The 16,992-nt window shown below is 35.2% G+C and overlaps 1 protein-coding gene across 1 annotated transcript; it reads left to right on the top strand.

The window, feature by feature from the left end:
• The first annotated feature begins 8,787 nt into the window (after positions 1-8,787).
• On the top strand, positions 8,788-16,265 carry LOC129427187 (F-box only protein 2-like). The gene is made up of 5 exons (XM_073876363.1): positions 8,788-8,841; positions 10,107-10,209; positions 10,310-10,402; positions 10,480-10,609; positions 16,110-16,265. Exons 1-5 carry the CDS (start codon positions 8,805-8,807, stop codon positions 16,248-16,250), a joined length of 504 nt encoding a protein of 167 aa, XP_073732464.1. The 5' UTR covers positions 8,788-8,804; the 3' UTR covers positions 16,251-16,265.
• Positions 16,266-16,992: the final 727 nt, after the last annotated feature.

Raw genomic sequence — 16,992 nt, forward strand, 5'->3', positions numbered from 1 at the left:
CGACTAAAGGGGTTTGGGCCCTATTTTAACCATCTAGTGCAGTGTTCTTCATTGCGCGGCTCGCGAGCCGCATGCGGCTCGGCAAGCTTTAATTTGTGGCTCGCATGGCATTGTAATATAATACAGTGATATGATCATGCAGGCATGCGTTTTTTCTGTTTTCTCTGCTCCGGACGCTAACTTTGTTAGAAAACCATACCTATTAGATCAAGATGCACGTCGAGAACCGTGTTCAATCGCATGCAGCGCTTGCATAGAGCGATCGTCATATGACATCAAAGTACCGTGAGATCAGACTGCTTGTTATGCTTTCGAATTGCTCTCGCGGCTCAGATGTCACTCGCCAACCGTTCTGTGCAGCGCCGCATGAAATTACGAGAAAGGTGGCCCCCTGGTGGTTTGGGGGGCTCTGCATAAGCATATTATAAGAATGCTTAGCATTAAAATCCTGTTTTTGTCATTAAGGGAAATCATATTGTCTCAGACTGGAAATGATAAAGAATGATTTGCCCTTGTATTTATTGAATTGCAAGAGATTGACGGATTGATAGGCAGACATGCTCTTTATGACTGCATGTAACTTTTGATACTTTGCGGTAAAGGCGGCTCTCCTATTGACCCTGACCTATCAGTGTGGCTCTCATGAAAAAAATAGTGAAGACCACTGATCTAGTGCATGGTGTGAAGTGTATGTGCACTTAGGCCATGTCTAAATCAACTTCTGCTAGTTAAACATTGGAAATAATGAAAAAGTGTTTTGGATGTAACGTAAAATAAACAAATCAGAGTCTCATCTCTCATTCCCTTTAAAAGCCTGTTGTGCTTGCTTGCAACGTGTTGGAAAAAGATTGAACAGAGAGGAAACCATTTGTGTTCATCATTACTTCCAAAAGGTAATTCAAATACATTCAATGAGTGTCCATGACATGTAAGCATTTTTATGTATACAGGTTCCCACAATTTAGTTAACTTCAAAATCAAGGACCTTCCAGGTTTAATACCCTCAAATTCAAGGACTAAATGTGGGGACACATTTCAAGTGAGAGCAAGGTTACATTGTGTTACCTTTTAAGATACATTTTTACAGTTCCCTTTCGAGGGAACTCGCGCTGCGTCACTGTGGTGACACTTTGGGGACGCCTCCAGGGGTGAAATCCAATTTATACTTTTGCGTCGGGGTTACGCCGTAGGGTACGCCAGACGCTACGCACGTAGGCAATGCCGTCATGAGCATTTATACTTCTGCGTTTGTGTTGCTCTGCAGTTACACCGCCGAAATGCGTAGGAGGAAACATAATGCATTCACGCCGACCAATCACAGATCTTGCGGTCCGCGTCGTTTCGACGTGTAGTTAAATTTTTGAGGAGGTGCACGTCAGGTACTGCGAAGGCTACGGCCACAGGGTTCGCGTCTGTGCGTATGTTACGGCGTACCTATAACGCGCACCTAACGCAAAAGTATAAATTGGCCTTAAGTGAGTCTGAATGTGTCATTCAAATTCAACCAATGTTGAGGCTTACCGCTTAAAGATGCAATTTGTATTATCTGCGCCGCTAGATGGCGCCAGATCAAATCAGTAACAATGATGTTGTTTACTGACGCTCTGAAGCAGCGTGGAATTATGGGATTTGTAGTCTTTAACTCAACCGCTGATGGCCATCAATCAGAAATCACGTTGACGGATAAGGTAATCAAGTCTTATAAATGTTGCGTTTGATGACATCGTTTATTTCATTATGTAAGTTTATATGTGATGTTCAAAACGAAATTGTTAGTCATATATATTACAGTATTAGTCCAAATTCGATGGTTAACACAGCACAGAATTAAGTTTTCAACTTACAATCTACAATGATTTTTCACATAATGTATTGACAGTACAAATCTTATTGTGAAGTGTCTTAAAATGACAAATTTTATTGCTGTACAATACCTTTGATGTGCATATCGTCCGCGGGAAGACGCGCTGATTACAATCTGCACACTAATGTTGTGATCAATATAATGGCATACGTTTTTTTAAGGGTTACGAATCAAAACAACTCACCCATCACGTAAAAAACAAGCAGGATCAGAATCTCGGTCTAGTTAAATGTTGTCGTGAAGCTCTCTCCATCCAGATTATGCAACACCAAATCCTCATTCTTTCTCTTGTTTTGTTCCAAACTCTTCTTGGGTCGTTTGGTTGGCCCGTACGCTTACGGGAGCTGTCTTTGCTGACACAACCAGGGGCAGACGGTAAAGTGTAATCCATAGTCCATAAGCAAGCGCGTAGCCCGACAGGCGCTAACGCATAGTTCCGCATTTGTCCACGACACTGGCTGTGTGCGAAAACTCAAGGCAGGGACTTTGTTTGAAATATAAACAGAGAGCGCCTTTGTGATAACTAATCACATATTTGAAAACTACAATACTAATTTCTCGCTAGATATGCAATTAAAATGTGTAAAAAGTGAAAATATACCTTTATTTACACTAAATTGTGCTCCAGCCGCTTCCTTGGCCGCCATTTTATTTTTTCGAGCTCGACCAGTGTTGTCATGTGGTTTTTACGTCAGTAAAGGCGGCGACAAAGGGTCACATGGATATTAACATCATTGACAGGAGACTGCACTGCCCCGTAACAATGTTTTGAATGGAAATTTTCTCATGATTTACAAGTAGTTGGAAACATTACAGACATTGATAGTAATCAGCTGGACAAAATATATAACACTGGCCTAGTGGTTTTCGGACATTTTACTGCAAATATCTTACAAATTGCACCTTTAACACAAGGAAGTATATCGCTATCTGAAATATTGCCAAAGACGGCATAACAGGGACGCAAGAAGTATGGCATGGGAGACGCAGCGTCTCGTTCCCTTCTCAGAAAACAACAGTTACATACGTAGCCTGAGACGTTTTCCTGTGTGTGCGTGTGTGTGTGTGTGTGTGTGTGTGCGTGTGTGTGTGTGTGTGTGTGTGTGTGTGTGTGTGTGTGTGGGTGTGTGTTTCCTTACAACCACGTGTTTATTTGGTTTACTTTACAATACTTAGTTGAACCAATTATTATTGTCTCAAAACAATTGAAATAGGGGGGTTGGGGGGATACATTATAAAATAAATGCTTTTTTTCTAATACACACAGGACGAGATACATAATTGGCACCACTAGAATTTTTTAGTAAAATATCTCTGTAGTATAATAACATTGATATTAACATTTTCTTAGGAAACCATGGTGACTAGAAACATGATGTTGCCCAGTCATGACTTCCTGTTTCACGAGAAAATAAAAATTAAGTAACACGAACCCCAAGTCCTCCTAATCAGTCATCACAGTGGATAAAACCAAAGACTATAGTTCTCAGGCATGTGATTGGCCAACACCATACACACACTCCTGCCCTACATGCAAAAACAAAATACAATAACACACAAATATACAAAAAATACATTATAACTATTATAATTATTTAATTCTGACGGGCAAGTTAGATTATACATTTAAATGTAAGTAAGTATTTTACTAGTAACCGGAACAATGCTTATGTGTTACCCTTACTATTTTACATCTGCAATAATTTAATTTTGTGGTAATCTGTACATCAGTGGCAAGGCCAGAAATTGGACCTTGGAATAGGGTGGACCTCAATGTCTACATGTACTCTTATATAAATGTACAATGTACTGGTAAATTAATTATATTATGGTTTTTGAGTCATTGGTTAAATCATTTTCGAATCAGCAAAAAAGTGATGGGGGGAAATAAAAAAAACAAGAAGTTACAAACATATGAAAATAGAAAATAACAAAGTTACAAATGAAGTAAGATCTAACAGTAGTAATTAGAATCAAATGAATAATAACACTGTTTTCATTCTATAAATTGAATAAAATTGACCTTTTATAAAGCTATAAAAGTGATTTTCATTTTGTTTTCTGTAGTTTGATTACAGTTTACAGATGCTAGGACACATTTCTCAATACTCAATAAACAAAAAAACAATTAGTAAAGTAAAATAAAATAAAAACTTTTGTTTAAATGTAGCTAAAATAAATTGATTAAATTGGATGAATAATTTTTTTTCAGTGTAACCCACAAAGACTTCTGTTGTGCTTACTGTGTGAAGTTTGGTAAAACTTTATAATAACTGCACACTGTGATGCATTAGTAAAGCATTAGTTAAGCAGTACTAAATAGTCAATTCATCATTTATTAAACATTAATAGACATTAGTAAGTAGTTTATACATGTTTTGTTCTTGATTTATAAGCATATATATAATGTGTTTATAATTGTCTTTTCATACTTTATTAATGATCAATTCATAATTTCTATTACATTATTTACAGAGCAGTTATTAAGGAGTTGTTAGTGGTTTATAAGATCATTTAGGAAGTGTAAATAAATGATTAATAAACTATTTAAACATTCATTTATATAGCTTATTATTTAGACGTATAGTAATAAGTTAGTCAGTGTGTTAATAAATGCTTCATTAACACATATTCCTACTGTAATTCATGATTAATTCAGGTAGTTATGAAACATTTAGAAGTGGTCAGTTAACTATTATGTGAGCTCATCTAAAGTCAGGACTATTTATGCTTGAGCTTTTATAAAAGAGATTTAAAGGCTTAGTTATCTTTTTTAAACAGAAAAAGGAAACAAGGTGGACATTAAAATGTATTATTATTATGATGCATAGTTGGAAAAACTAATCTACAATCTTTCTTCTTTTAATCTTTAATAAAAAAAGATGTTTCATTGAAGTAAATCAATTGAAAGTGTGTGTGGGGTAACATTATGAAATAAATGTTTTTCTTTAATACACAAGAGACGCAATTATTGGCACCACTAGAAATGTTTATGAGTAAAATATCTCTGTAGTATATTCAAATTGTTATTAACATTTTCTCAGCAAAACATGATGTTGTCCAGTCATGGCTTCCTGTTTCTTAAGAAAATACCCCAAGTCCCCTTAATCAGTCATCACAGTAGATAAAACAAAGACTATAGGTTCTGATGTGCGGCAAAAGATTGTTGAGTTACGCAATAATAAAGGCCGGCTTTAAGGAAATAGTTAAACCATAAAAACACGTTATGTTAAAAACATAAGAAACTCTTTTAAATACAAAAAGTACAGACCATCAAACATTATTAAGTCTTATGTCTTTATCCTAGAAATGCATAAAATAACACCATATTTCTAAATTTACAATGTCTCTGTAAACTAAATGAATGACATCTGTACTTATATGTGCTATGTTGGAGTGCTTTTCCAAACGACAACATAATTCAAAACTTCACTTTCATTATTTAAACCATGTTGGTTAAAAATATAGTTAAAGATATCACCTGGGAAGTGGAGTACTAATTAATTAAAATCTATTTAATGTCAGATTATTGACATAAACCGGAAATCACGTGACCTTCTCTGAAGCTTTAATCGTGCGAGCCAACTCAATAAACTTCATTGAATGCGACATTGTCACGGTCTTGTCAGACATCTGTGCTAGATGTAGGTCTGAGTGCATCTGACAGGACCGTGACAGTATTATGTTCTGTGTGGGGACATGTAGAATCACATTGTGTGTGTGGCCTCCACATGTTCCCGGTGTCTTGTTGCTGTCGTGATCTTGCCAGACCTTAGTATAGGTTCAGGTCTATGTTCTGAGGGCAAGGTCAGGGCAGCATTGTGTTTATGTGGGAATACGTGTGTTTTCATATTATGGATTTGTGTCACGTGTTCCCAGTGTCTTGTCACTTTCACCCTACTCCCTTATGTACTCGTGTCTTACGTAATTAATTATGTTCACCTGTTCCCCATTGATGTCGTGTCTTTATAATGCCCTCTGGTTTTCTGTCGTGTGCTCGTTCATTGTCTAAGGTCAGAGTTTCATGTTATCCGTGTTTCTGACTTCTGTGTTCCAGTGCTTTGTTCCTGTTCCGTACCTGTTTTACCCCCACGTGGGTTTTTGTGTTCTTATGTTAAATAAACTTTACGTTTATTTATTACTTAAAGTCGTGTCTGCGTGTGGGTTCTCTCTTTTTGTTAATCCCAGTCGTGTCAGACATAAGTATGACAAAAGTATGTTTTAGTTTTATTCTAAACACACATCACTAGACAGTAAGGGACGACAATACTTAATATTTTAATGTAATATTCCTCCAAATGTATACACGAATATGTGAATAATGAAAGCGTTTTTTACAATATACTTAAACACGTTTTTAAAAATTGCTCAGAGAAATGTTGGCTTTTGCCGGTTGTTGATGAATAACAGCTGTGAATTATCACAACGCGCTTAAGCAGGCACGTCACAGGAAAATAAGTGAACTCAATGTGAAGTGAGCTAGGGTCCTTACTAGTGCCCGAACCTGCATACACAATATACTGATTCACAACCTCGGGAGCAGATTGAGACAGCCTTGAACACAATAATTACTTTCCCTGGTAATTAGTTACTATTATAATGATGTAACAGTTCATCCTAGAAATGCATAGATTTACTTCTTACTAATTTACTATTTGTAAGAAGTAAGAAGTAACTATAACTAATTACTTTCTTAAAGTAACATCCCCATGTAAACGCACTTAGTTTCTTTGTATCATACTTTTTCTATGTATTGTACTATGGTTGTTAATAGGTAAGCTATGTGGTTGTTTGGGAAATGCACCCCAGATAAATATCCCAGGATTTTAACTGACTTGATGCTATACTTTAATTAAAAAGTGCTGCCTTAGTTGTTTTGAACAATGTGTTTCAAATATTTTACTAGATGTTTTGTTCAAAAACACAATTAATGTCAATCTACATGTCATAATAACAAGGAACTAACCACAGCTTATCAGCAACAGTTACAACCATACATATCTGCTGGAACGATGGTTCCAGAAAACACCCGAATTGGTGAACTATGCTTAAACGACGATACTTGTGACCATATTTGGCTAACAATTCTTTTGGGGAACGCAGCCCTGTTTGTAAGGCAAGTACTCGTATAAAATTGCTGATTGCGTGATACATCCCATATTTGATTTTAGGAAGTTTGCACCCAATAAATACTCTACACAGTGCTTTACTGACACCTGAAAAGCTCAACTTACTGTAGGTAAGTATTGAACATTTTATATAAGCCATTGTGTTAATGAGTTTACTGTGATTAATTTACATCAGGTGTGTGTACAGTTTCATCATGGGCAGTCACTGATTGTCATTTTCTGCCGCAGGATAGAAGAATTAAATCTCCAGCAGCTATTAGAGATTATGCCTCTCATTTAAATTAAACAAACATCACTATTTATTTTATTTAGTATGAATACATCTAGTGAAAGATGTGTTTAGATTTAACACAGCAAACTTTATAATCATTTACTGAATTTTCAAATAGAGAGTCATTTTTAGTGACACTACTGATGGTGGTGCATCAGATTAAAAGAGTTGGGTTTTGCAGAATGTCTATTAAGGATACTTAAAAAAACACAATCATTAACATTGTGGAGAAAAGTCAAAAATCCTCATGAGGAAAGAGCTTATAAATTAAAAAAATCCCCAAATCCATGTTTTTGTTAAAGAGATTAAGTAAAATAATTTCAACCTGTTTTTAAGTTATGCCAACTTTATAACAGTCAAAACCCCCAAATAGTAGATCCAACTGACTTGGATAACCAATTGAATTAAACTTGCATAGCATTGCAGCATTTTTTTTACAATGTATACACTGCAAAAAATGATTTTCAAAAAAAGTTCATAGTATTTTTGTCTTGTTTTCAGTATAAATATAAAAAAAACTTAAATTAAGATGCTTTTTCTTGATGAGCAAAACGACCCAAGAAAATAAGTCTAGTTTTTAGACCAAAAATATCAAATTTAAGTGATTTTGTGCATAAAACAAGCAAACCCCAATGGGAATTTTTCTTGAATTTAGTGTTTAAGAAAAATGTTCAAGATTTTTTTGCTTACCCCATTGGCAGATTTTTTGCTTGTTTTATGTTTCATTTTTTGCAAAAATTATTTTCAAGAAAAATATAAAAAAATATCAAATCTAAGTGATTTTGTGCCTAAAACAAGCAACAACAACAAAAAAATCTGCCAATGGGGTAAGTTTATTTTTCTTGAATTTTCCCTGAATTTAGTGTTTAAGAAAAATGTTATACTATACAAGTTTAATTTAATTGGTTATTCAAGTCAGTTGGAACTACTATTTTGGGGTTTGACTATTTGGTTTAAATTATTTTACTTCATTTGTTTACAAAAAACATTGATTTTTTTGCAGTGAAGACACTCCATGTTTCCATCACCATGATTTCAAGTGCATTGTTAAGTATTGCATCAAAAACGAGTGATGGAGATGCCAAATTTCGAAAAAAAATACGGTCATTTGCAAAAAAAAATTTTACGCTCCCTTGAGGTGTTTTTTGACTTATGTAAAAAAGAGTAAATGCTCGACGTCGTTCCAATGCCCTTGCCTCATAAAAAATTCTGCATTTCTTTTTCTGTGTTTAAACATTCAGTCTGGCAATTACAAGCTGCACTGCTAATATGAATTACATGAATTACTTGCCCCACCATGACTATATGCAGTCCTGTTTCCAATTTCTATGTGTGCCTTGTTTTGTATACTGTCGGTTACTAGATTACCAAAACGACTGTCATTTGCTCGAACAACTTGATGCAAATGCACCTAATTTGCATTTGTTTGTTTTTTGGCAATTTTTTTTAAAGATTCGCTTTATGTTTGGATGGAAACTCAACTAATGCTCCATATGACCAATTTCTCTTTAATTTGGTACAGGAAAAGCAAAACTCAAACATGTCTAAAAACCTTCTGAAAAATCCACATGGAGACGGTAAGTAAAATAAAATTAAAAAAATTATTTTTTAATATCATTTAATATTCACATATTTCATATTTTTCAAATATGACAAACATGGGCATGTCTCATATCAAATGAATGCTCTCGCTCTCAGGAATAAGGCTACAGTGTTATTTTTGTCCTATTATAATCACCTATCTAACAATTGTCGAATGAATAATGAGGTAAAAAATTGTCTTATGTAAACGTATGTGAAATTTGAGTGTGAACTGCCTCAGATAACACAGATAGCCACAAATGCTACACAATCTTTTATCTTAGGTCCTACTCTAAAAAATGAGTCCATTCACAGCATTTTCTTTGGTTGTGTGCATAAATAATCCCTTGCTATTTATTTTATGTGCAAAACAAAAAATTAATATTTATATGAAAAATGTATTTTCGGACACTTCAGTAAAATGAAAATAACTTTTGAATGCGACATGCTAAAGAGATCATTCTTTTTTTGGGTGTTTACTGTCTGCGGCTGCTAACAACCAGAACTGTCTGCAGTCTGCTAGAGCACCCAGAACCAGAGTTATACACCATCAAAGACAGTATTTACAACATAAAAAAAGAAAATTTGGTGTTTCATCATATGAAAAACAACATAAATAACAATATTTGTCAGACAGCAGCTTTTTATGTAACTTCGAAGGGTTTTCTGTAAAATGATATAAAGATATTGCATTTATTCCACTGTATGTGGTTATGGGAACACTTCAAATAAATACAAAAAGGGTATTATTCCTCCCATCAGTTGGAGTAGAATAACTTTTGCATAGATTATGATAAAGAAAAAACTTATTTTTCCTCTGTAAGCTGACAATTGCTGGAATCACACAAAACTGTCTGCAGGTTTCGTTCCCACTCAGGGCCAGAGTTATAAACTTTTAAATACAGACTTTAGAAAAAAAACATCAAAAAGCGCCTATTTATTTTTGTGTTTATTAGAGGACTAACAACACATACAACCATGTTGAGCACTTTTAACAGTGTTTTATGTAATTTCGAAGGGTTTCTTGTAAAATGATACCAAACTTTTGTATGTGCACCTCTGCATGTGGGTATGGGAAGCTTTTAAATTTGGGTAGGCCAAATCCAGGCGAAAATCCCCAAAATAGCCTCAGAGTGTAAGAGGTTTTAAAATAGTTTTAGATAAAGTATAGCATAAAGTATAGACAATGTTAATTATTTTATGGCCAGTAACATGTAGCCATCTTAGTATATAAACAGCTTTTATCTCATGTGTTTTTAAGATGTTTTTAATAACTGGGAGTTGACGCAGAACGGTGGAGATCAATGGCATGTTGAACCGACGCCAGATGATGCAGTGGCTACATACTTCTGCACCTCATTTCAGTAAAAAAATTATTCAGAATAGACAACAATAATGTGTGAATGTGAGTTTATGATCATACTCTGTTGTGTCTTTGTGTCTCAATGTTCATTTCTGTACCAGGCCGTGTCTAAAAAAACAAGTGATTGATCTGGTGCAAAACGGTTATAATGCTTCATATTTAGATTCTGCGCCTGAAGTGACTGTGAAGGACTGGTGAGTCTTTAGCATCCACTTTAGTATTGTCTTCATTTACTGTATAGCAACTAATTTTTTTGCATATCTGTGTTTAGGTACAGCACTCGACCTGACTGTGGGGGCGTTTATAGGCTTACTGTGTCACTGCTCAATGCAAGTCGAGGTGTCATTGCTACCTTTAAGCCGGCTGATGTGACTGTGCCCCAGGGTACCAACTGGACAGCGGTAAAATGTGGACCGATAAATTGTTTACAATAAAATCAAGAACTTGTTAAAGGGTCATGAAACCCCGTTGTTTCAGCTCCAGTCTACCGCACTATCATTTTGAAAAAGGCATCTTAAATGGGCGTGGACGCTGTGAAAAAAATTTACTTTGGCAGAAAAACGTGCCGCGTTAACGAATCAGGAGCTTTCTCTAGTAGTGACGTGATTACAGGAAGCAAGCGGAGTCGCAGAAGCCCCTCCCAAGACGTGAATTTCTGTGTGACTAGAATCTCATGAGCGAATGAAGCGGGTAAACTCAGACTGTTCAAGCGGCAAACTAGACATGGTAGACGTAATTTGATGCCTCAAACGCGGCTGGTGTGAACCTACAATAATGCTGCATTTACACCAACCGCGTTTGAGGGGTCAAAATCGCGTCTACCACGCATAGTTGGCCGCTTGCGCATCTAGAGCGAAGTAGACGTGCGGAAAAAGCAAGCATTTGACGCTCGTCAGAGGCAAAATCCGCTTCTTGTGGGCGGGGCAAGTGCTATGCGGTTGTCTGTTTGCAAGATGACTGATGTTGATTGTGCATTTATCGAGAGAGTTACCGGTTTGTATTTGGTAACCTTACTGTAGGGGAAAATAAACAGCGTGTGTCCATAAATGTCACGTGACTCAAAAGTGAAAGGTGTATTTACAACTCTTCCAAGCGAGGTCCTTTTTATTCCTGTCTCTATAGAAATAAGAACTTGTGTCGTATAGCTCCGGGTGACTGCTTACGGACAATATCAAGCGCTCCTTCAGGTTGAATGAGTGACTCCGGGCAGGGCTGCCACCACAGCAGCAAGCAGGCTCCTGATTGGTTAACGCGGTGCGAAATTTCAAATTTTTCAGCTCGGGTGTCAGTTGCAAATTGGCGTCAAACGCAAAAAGCACTATTTGCGTATACCACGGCAGACGCTCAATTAGATGTGCAAATGAGGCGGAATCGCGTCTTCCGAGCTGCGCCAAACGCCCCATTCGCGCCGCAAGACCTCCAGACGCGCATCAACGCGTCTTCACATTAACTAAACATTGAAATCAATCGTGCTTCAAGCCTCTACCATGGCTAGTGTAAATGCAGCATAACAGCATCGTGGGGAAAATCATCCAACGTATTTACAGAGTGTGCGATGTACTACAGTTCTTTGCCACATCACAGACCGTGACGTTGACACAATATGGAGTTTAAACCCGGAAGACAAAAATATCCCAAAAAACTAAAAATTAACTAGTTTTCTCCAAATGTTCAAATTAACAGATGCTAACATTGTCTTTTATGATGTGCAACAAAACTAACAATGTTAAGATCTAAAAAAAAGCGTTGGTTAGTGTTTCATGACGCTTTAAGAAAGGAAATCAGGTCAACTTTATCTTTAACTTTTAATATTATGTCAGTAAAAATATCTAAAAATTCTTGAATTAAGATGCTTTTTCTTGATGAGAAAAACAACCCAAGAAAATAAGTCTAGTTTTTAGACTACAAAATATAAAATTTAAGTGATTTTCTGCCTAAAACAAGCAAAAAAAATCTGCCAATGGGGTAAGCAAATTTTTCCTGAATTTTTATTGAATTTAGTGATTACCCCATTGGCAGATTTTTTTTGCTTGTTTTATTGGGTCTTTTTACTCATCAAGAAAAAGCATCTTAATTTAAGAATTTTTAGATATTTTTACTGAAAACAATACAAATTTTTTTTCTCTTGAAAATCATTTTTTGCAGTGTGGGTAACACTTTACAATAAGGTTTATTAGTTAACATACTACATTAGTTAAAATGAACTAATAATGAACTGCACTTATATAGTATATTTTATCTTTGTTAATGTTCATTTAAACATTTACTAATACATTATTCAAATCTTTTTAACTTTAGTTAATGCACCATGAACTAACATGAAAAAAAAACATGAACAGCTGTATTTTTAGTAGCTAACATTAACAACGATTAACAAATACAGTAAGAAATGTACTGCTCATGGTTAGTTCATGTTAGGTAATACATTATGAAGTGGTTTCCCAAACAGGGATTAGCTTAAACCAGGACTACAGTAGGCCTTAGTTTAATTAGGAAATATAACTAGTTTTAACAAACATGCCTTACTAATGACATTACCTGTGTGCATTTTGAGGCAAAACAAAGGCACATATGCACTGTAAAAAATACTTTGCTGGCTTAAATTTATTTGTTGGATCAACTCGGATTTACAAGTCATTTCAACTTACTATTATTTATCTTGACTAGAGATGAGTTTTTATAACTACAGGTGAGACATCTATGTTGACATGACTTGTAAATCTGAGTTGATTTAACAAAAAAAATTAAGGCAGCAAAGTATTTGTACAGTGTGTATTTTAAGATATGTCAGTGCAAGTTGCTTTCAGTTTGGACAGCTCTTACATTTATTTTGGTCTAGTCTAATCCCTGTCCGGGAAACCACCCCTGAGTAATGTTAACAAATGAGACCTTATTTTAAAGTGTGACCAATAATTGCATAGAAATATTAAGCTTGGGGCTTCGGGATACCGCTCTGAAATTACTTTCTGCAGGTTGTGTTTTAGTACATTAATGTTTGTGTGACTGTTTCTATAATATTAGCAGCTAACTTGAATCTATCAGACAAATAGCTTCCTGATGTTCAAACCTATCCACAAGTTTCCTATGGGTACAATATCGGATCATAACTATGAACTTAAACTGGAATGTAGTGAGTGTTTAAACAAATTGACTTTAATTAAATTGATTATATTGACCATTCACACGTTTTACTTTAAGCTTTACTTGTACAAATAACATCTATCTAAACTTCATCAGCTGGAGCTTCTTCCAGAAGCGTCTGCTTCAGGTTTATGTTTTATAAACCAACAGATGGCGCTGTTTTCAACATTTTTAAATCTCAGTGCTTGATTTATCTATCACTATTATTTTTTTATTATTGCTTTAAACAACAGAATGATACAGTATACAACTTTAGAGCAAATAAAAGATACACTCACACAAAAAATAAAAAAAATAAAATACAAAACCATTACATCAGTCAAAGATTTTAAAGACAGTACATAAATGAACAGTTTTTATAGCTTTTCTATTAGTACTAGATTGAATTGTGGAAAAATAATTTTTAAATTCTTTGAGGAATACAGAAAAAAGTGGCTTTTTGTTAGATAACTTACACTTATGAATATGAAATTTGACCAATAATATTAATATTTATTTATTTATTTATTTATTGCCAAAGATTTATTCCTTGGAATTTTCTTGGTGAGCTCATCCACAATATTGTCAAACATATAAATACATTGAAATACATTGTTACATACACACGTACAAAGGTATATTTCTGAACAATTATAAGGAATGAAATACAGTTGCAGAAGAGTTGAGAGCATGAACAATCCTACAATAGGTACTATTTAAGAAACGTGTAGTCTTAGTTTTAATTGCTCTAAGGCGTCTACCTGAAGGAAGAGGCCTAAGGAGGTGACTAGCTGGATGTAAGGTATCTTTCAGGATCATTAATCCCTTTTTCTCCAAACGTGAAACATAAATCTCATCAATAGAGGGAAGATCACAACCAATAATTTTCGAAGCAACCCGAGGAATATTATTAATCTGAGCTCTCTGCTGAACTGTGGAGTTACCAAACCACACTATAAGTGAGAATGTCAACACTTTCAATGACTGCTCTATAAAAATTTAACATACCAGCTTTAGATACGCCAAACTTTCTGAGCTATCTTAAGAAAAAGAGCCTTTGGTGAGATATTTTTAATAATACCTCTCATGTTGTCATCCCATCAATGATGCAGAGATGGTAGTCCCAAGAAACTTAAAACATTGAACATTTTCAATGTCCTGACCATTTATAGTCAATGGCAAAACAGCATTTGTCCTCCTTCTGAAATCAAACACCATTTTCTTTGTTTTTTGGACATTCAACTTCAAATTCTGAACACAACTCCATGCAAACAATTTAGATACCTCCCTTCTAATAGATTGATTACAAAAGCCTCCTTTATCACACACTTTTCATATTTCGAATAACCAAAAACTACATTTTCAAAAAGCAAAACAAAATTATATCTAATATGTTGTCCCTGAGCGCCGTAACGACATCACTCACAAGGGCGTAGGTTTGATTCTGGCATTGGTGGGGACATAAATAAAATGGTCGCATTGCAAAAACTGTTTATCACCGTTTACTTGACATAAACAACAGACAACTCAGTATGCACTTTACTCAGTGACATCTGACTCGCCACCCCCGGTGCCATCCCAAATTTAATGTACTATAATAAACAATTCATTATGTCCTAGAGCCTAATAAACAGTAACTGTTTAAGTCTTTGTCAAAAAAAAAAGAAAATCACATTGTAACATATATCCAAATTTACTTTATAACATTAAAGAATATGCAATTAATATTTAATTCTTAATTTAATTTTGCCAAAAAAATCCCAGTGTTGAAGTAGGTGTATGTATATCATGCTGTTTCCTGAACAACGTTTATTAACGTTTCTGTAGTTCACATTAAATCTTACATTATGTCTACATCTGTGCAAGTAATGAGCACAGTGCAGTAATGTAAAGTATTCAGCAATCATGACATGAATTCATGTTTTTACCATGTTGGGCTTATTTTCTTTCATGGATTAGGGACCCCCTAAATAACCTTGCCACCCCATTTATAAAAGGTTGAAACAAGTTTGCAACTCCTCAGGTTAACATGTGATTGTCGTGTATTGGTGAAAACACTGTACTTGAATCATTTTGTGACACAACTTTTTTTGTGCATGAAACAGTTACAGTGGGTATAATAATACTTTCTTCCTCACTTACCTGTAGCCCAAATAATCACGCGCGTCTTGTTGAGTGAACTTTGGCGTGTTGTACAATGTGAAACCATCATATCACACGTAGCGAGTAAAGATAAGCCCATCAGAAAGTGATGTGAGTTAGAGAGGCGGGACTAAAGAAATGCAAAGTCAATCATATTAGCGATGTGAGTTACGGAGGCGGGCATTGCAGAGAACGAAAGCTGTTAACCGTTTGTGTACCACATAGAGCGTTATTTTTACAGAACGGGATCGCAAAAGATTTTTAATCTCATTTAAATGATTCCTGAAAAAAATATAATAAGTAAAAAATAGAAAACACAAGAATAAGACGGACATCAGTGGTTATATATTAATACAGATTAATTATTTGGTCGAAATTATTGCTAGGGACAATTCAGTCTTCCCTGAATATTGGTAAGGACATGTCCCTAGCGTCCCACCCTAAATCTTTGCCCATGATCACTCATAAAGGTTTGCAACTTTACAAAGTAAACAATGATGGGAAAACACGTAGCCATTGCTAAAAGCTACTTCTGCAGTTGTACCCACATTCTTTTTACAGTACTGCCCACCGAAACTTGTGTATAGTTTAAGTTCATGGACACTGAATATAACCACACTTTTATTCCTTCTTTCATAGGTGACACACAAGTTTACAGGTTATGGTCCTGGTCTACGCTTCATCTCTTTTGAACATGGAGGTCAAGACAGTAAATATTGGAAAGGCTGGTTTGGAGTGAGAGTCACTGGAAGTTTTGCAACCATACCCCCAAAACCCTAATATGTGATTCAATAATGTTACTGATTGGTCAGAACTTGGCTTTTTACCATATAAATAAATAGTAAAGTAACATTACAGAAACTTCACGGCTAAACCTTGCTGAACAAGCAAAGCCTTTGCTTACTTTTTAAGATTTAAATGCATATTCATAAACTTATCTCTGAATGAAAATTAAACATGTGGGGAATTAATTGAAATTATTTTCTGCTGTCATTATAGAGCTTAATAAAGTCTCCATGTGGTGAAAATCAAGTTTTTATTGTTGTTTATATGTCTGTGTGGTGTTTTTTATATACTTTAAGACAAATCTGTCTGAAATGCTTGTTTCAGGGTGAATGCATGATACCTGAGAGCCTTGCTTTCATCTTCCTTAAAGTATTGTAAAGGACAAATTTCACAGTGTAGGGGGGAGCGGGGCACAACCTAACGCTTTTTGACTTTTGCTCTATCTTTAAAAAAATATTTAAGTTACATTAATATTTTTTGACACAATCAACACACACATCTCTGCTACAAATGAACACTTAAAGTTTGCTTGTGGGACCTACCGTTATCGTACAATTACACCGAAAGTGACAGGAATGCAAACATTACCCCATAGGTAGAACCACTATAGTATGATGCATAAACTAACTACCTAGTCAAGACATAGCAACTTTGTGAAAGTTAAACGATGTAAGCAATAGCCAATCGGCACAGGAAGTCTATGTTTATTACCCAGATTGTGTGTTGCATGTTAACA

This window comes from Misgurnus anguillicaudatus, chromosome 14 (assembly GCF_027580225.2).
Source record: "Misgurnus anguillicaudatus chromosome 14, ASM2758022v2, whole genome shotgun sequence".
Lineage (NCBI taxonomy): Eukaryota > Metazoa > Chordata > Actinopteri > Cypriniformes > Cobitidae > Misgurnus > Misgurnus anguillicaudatus.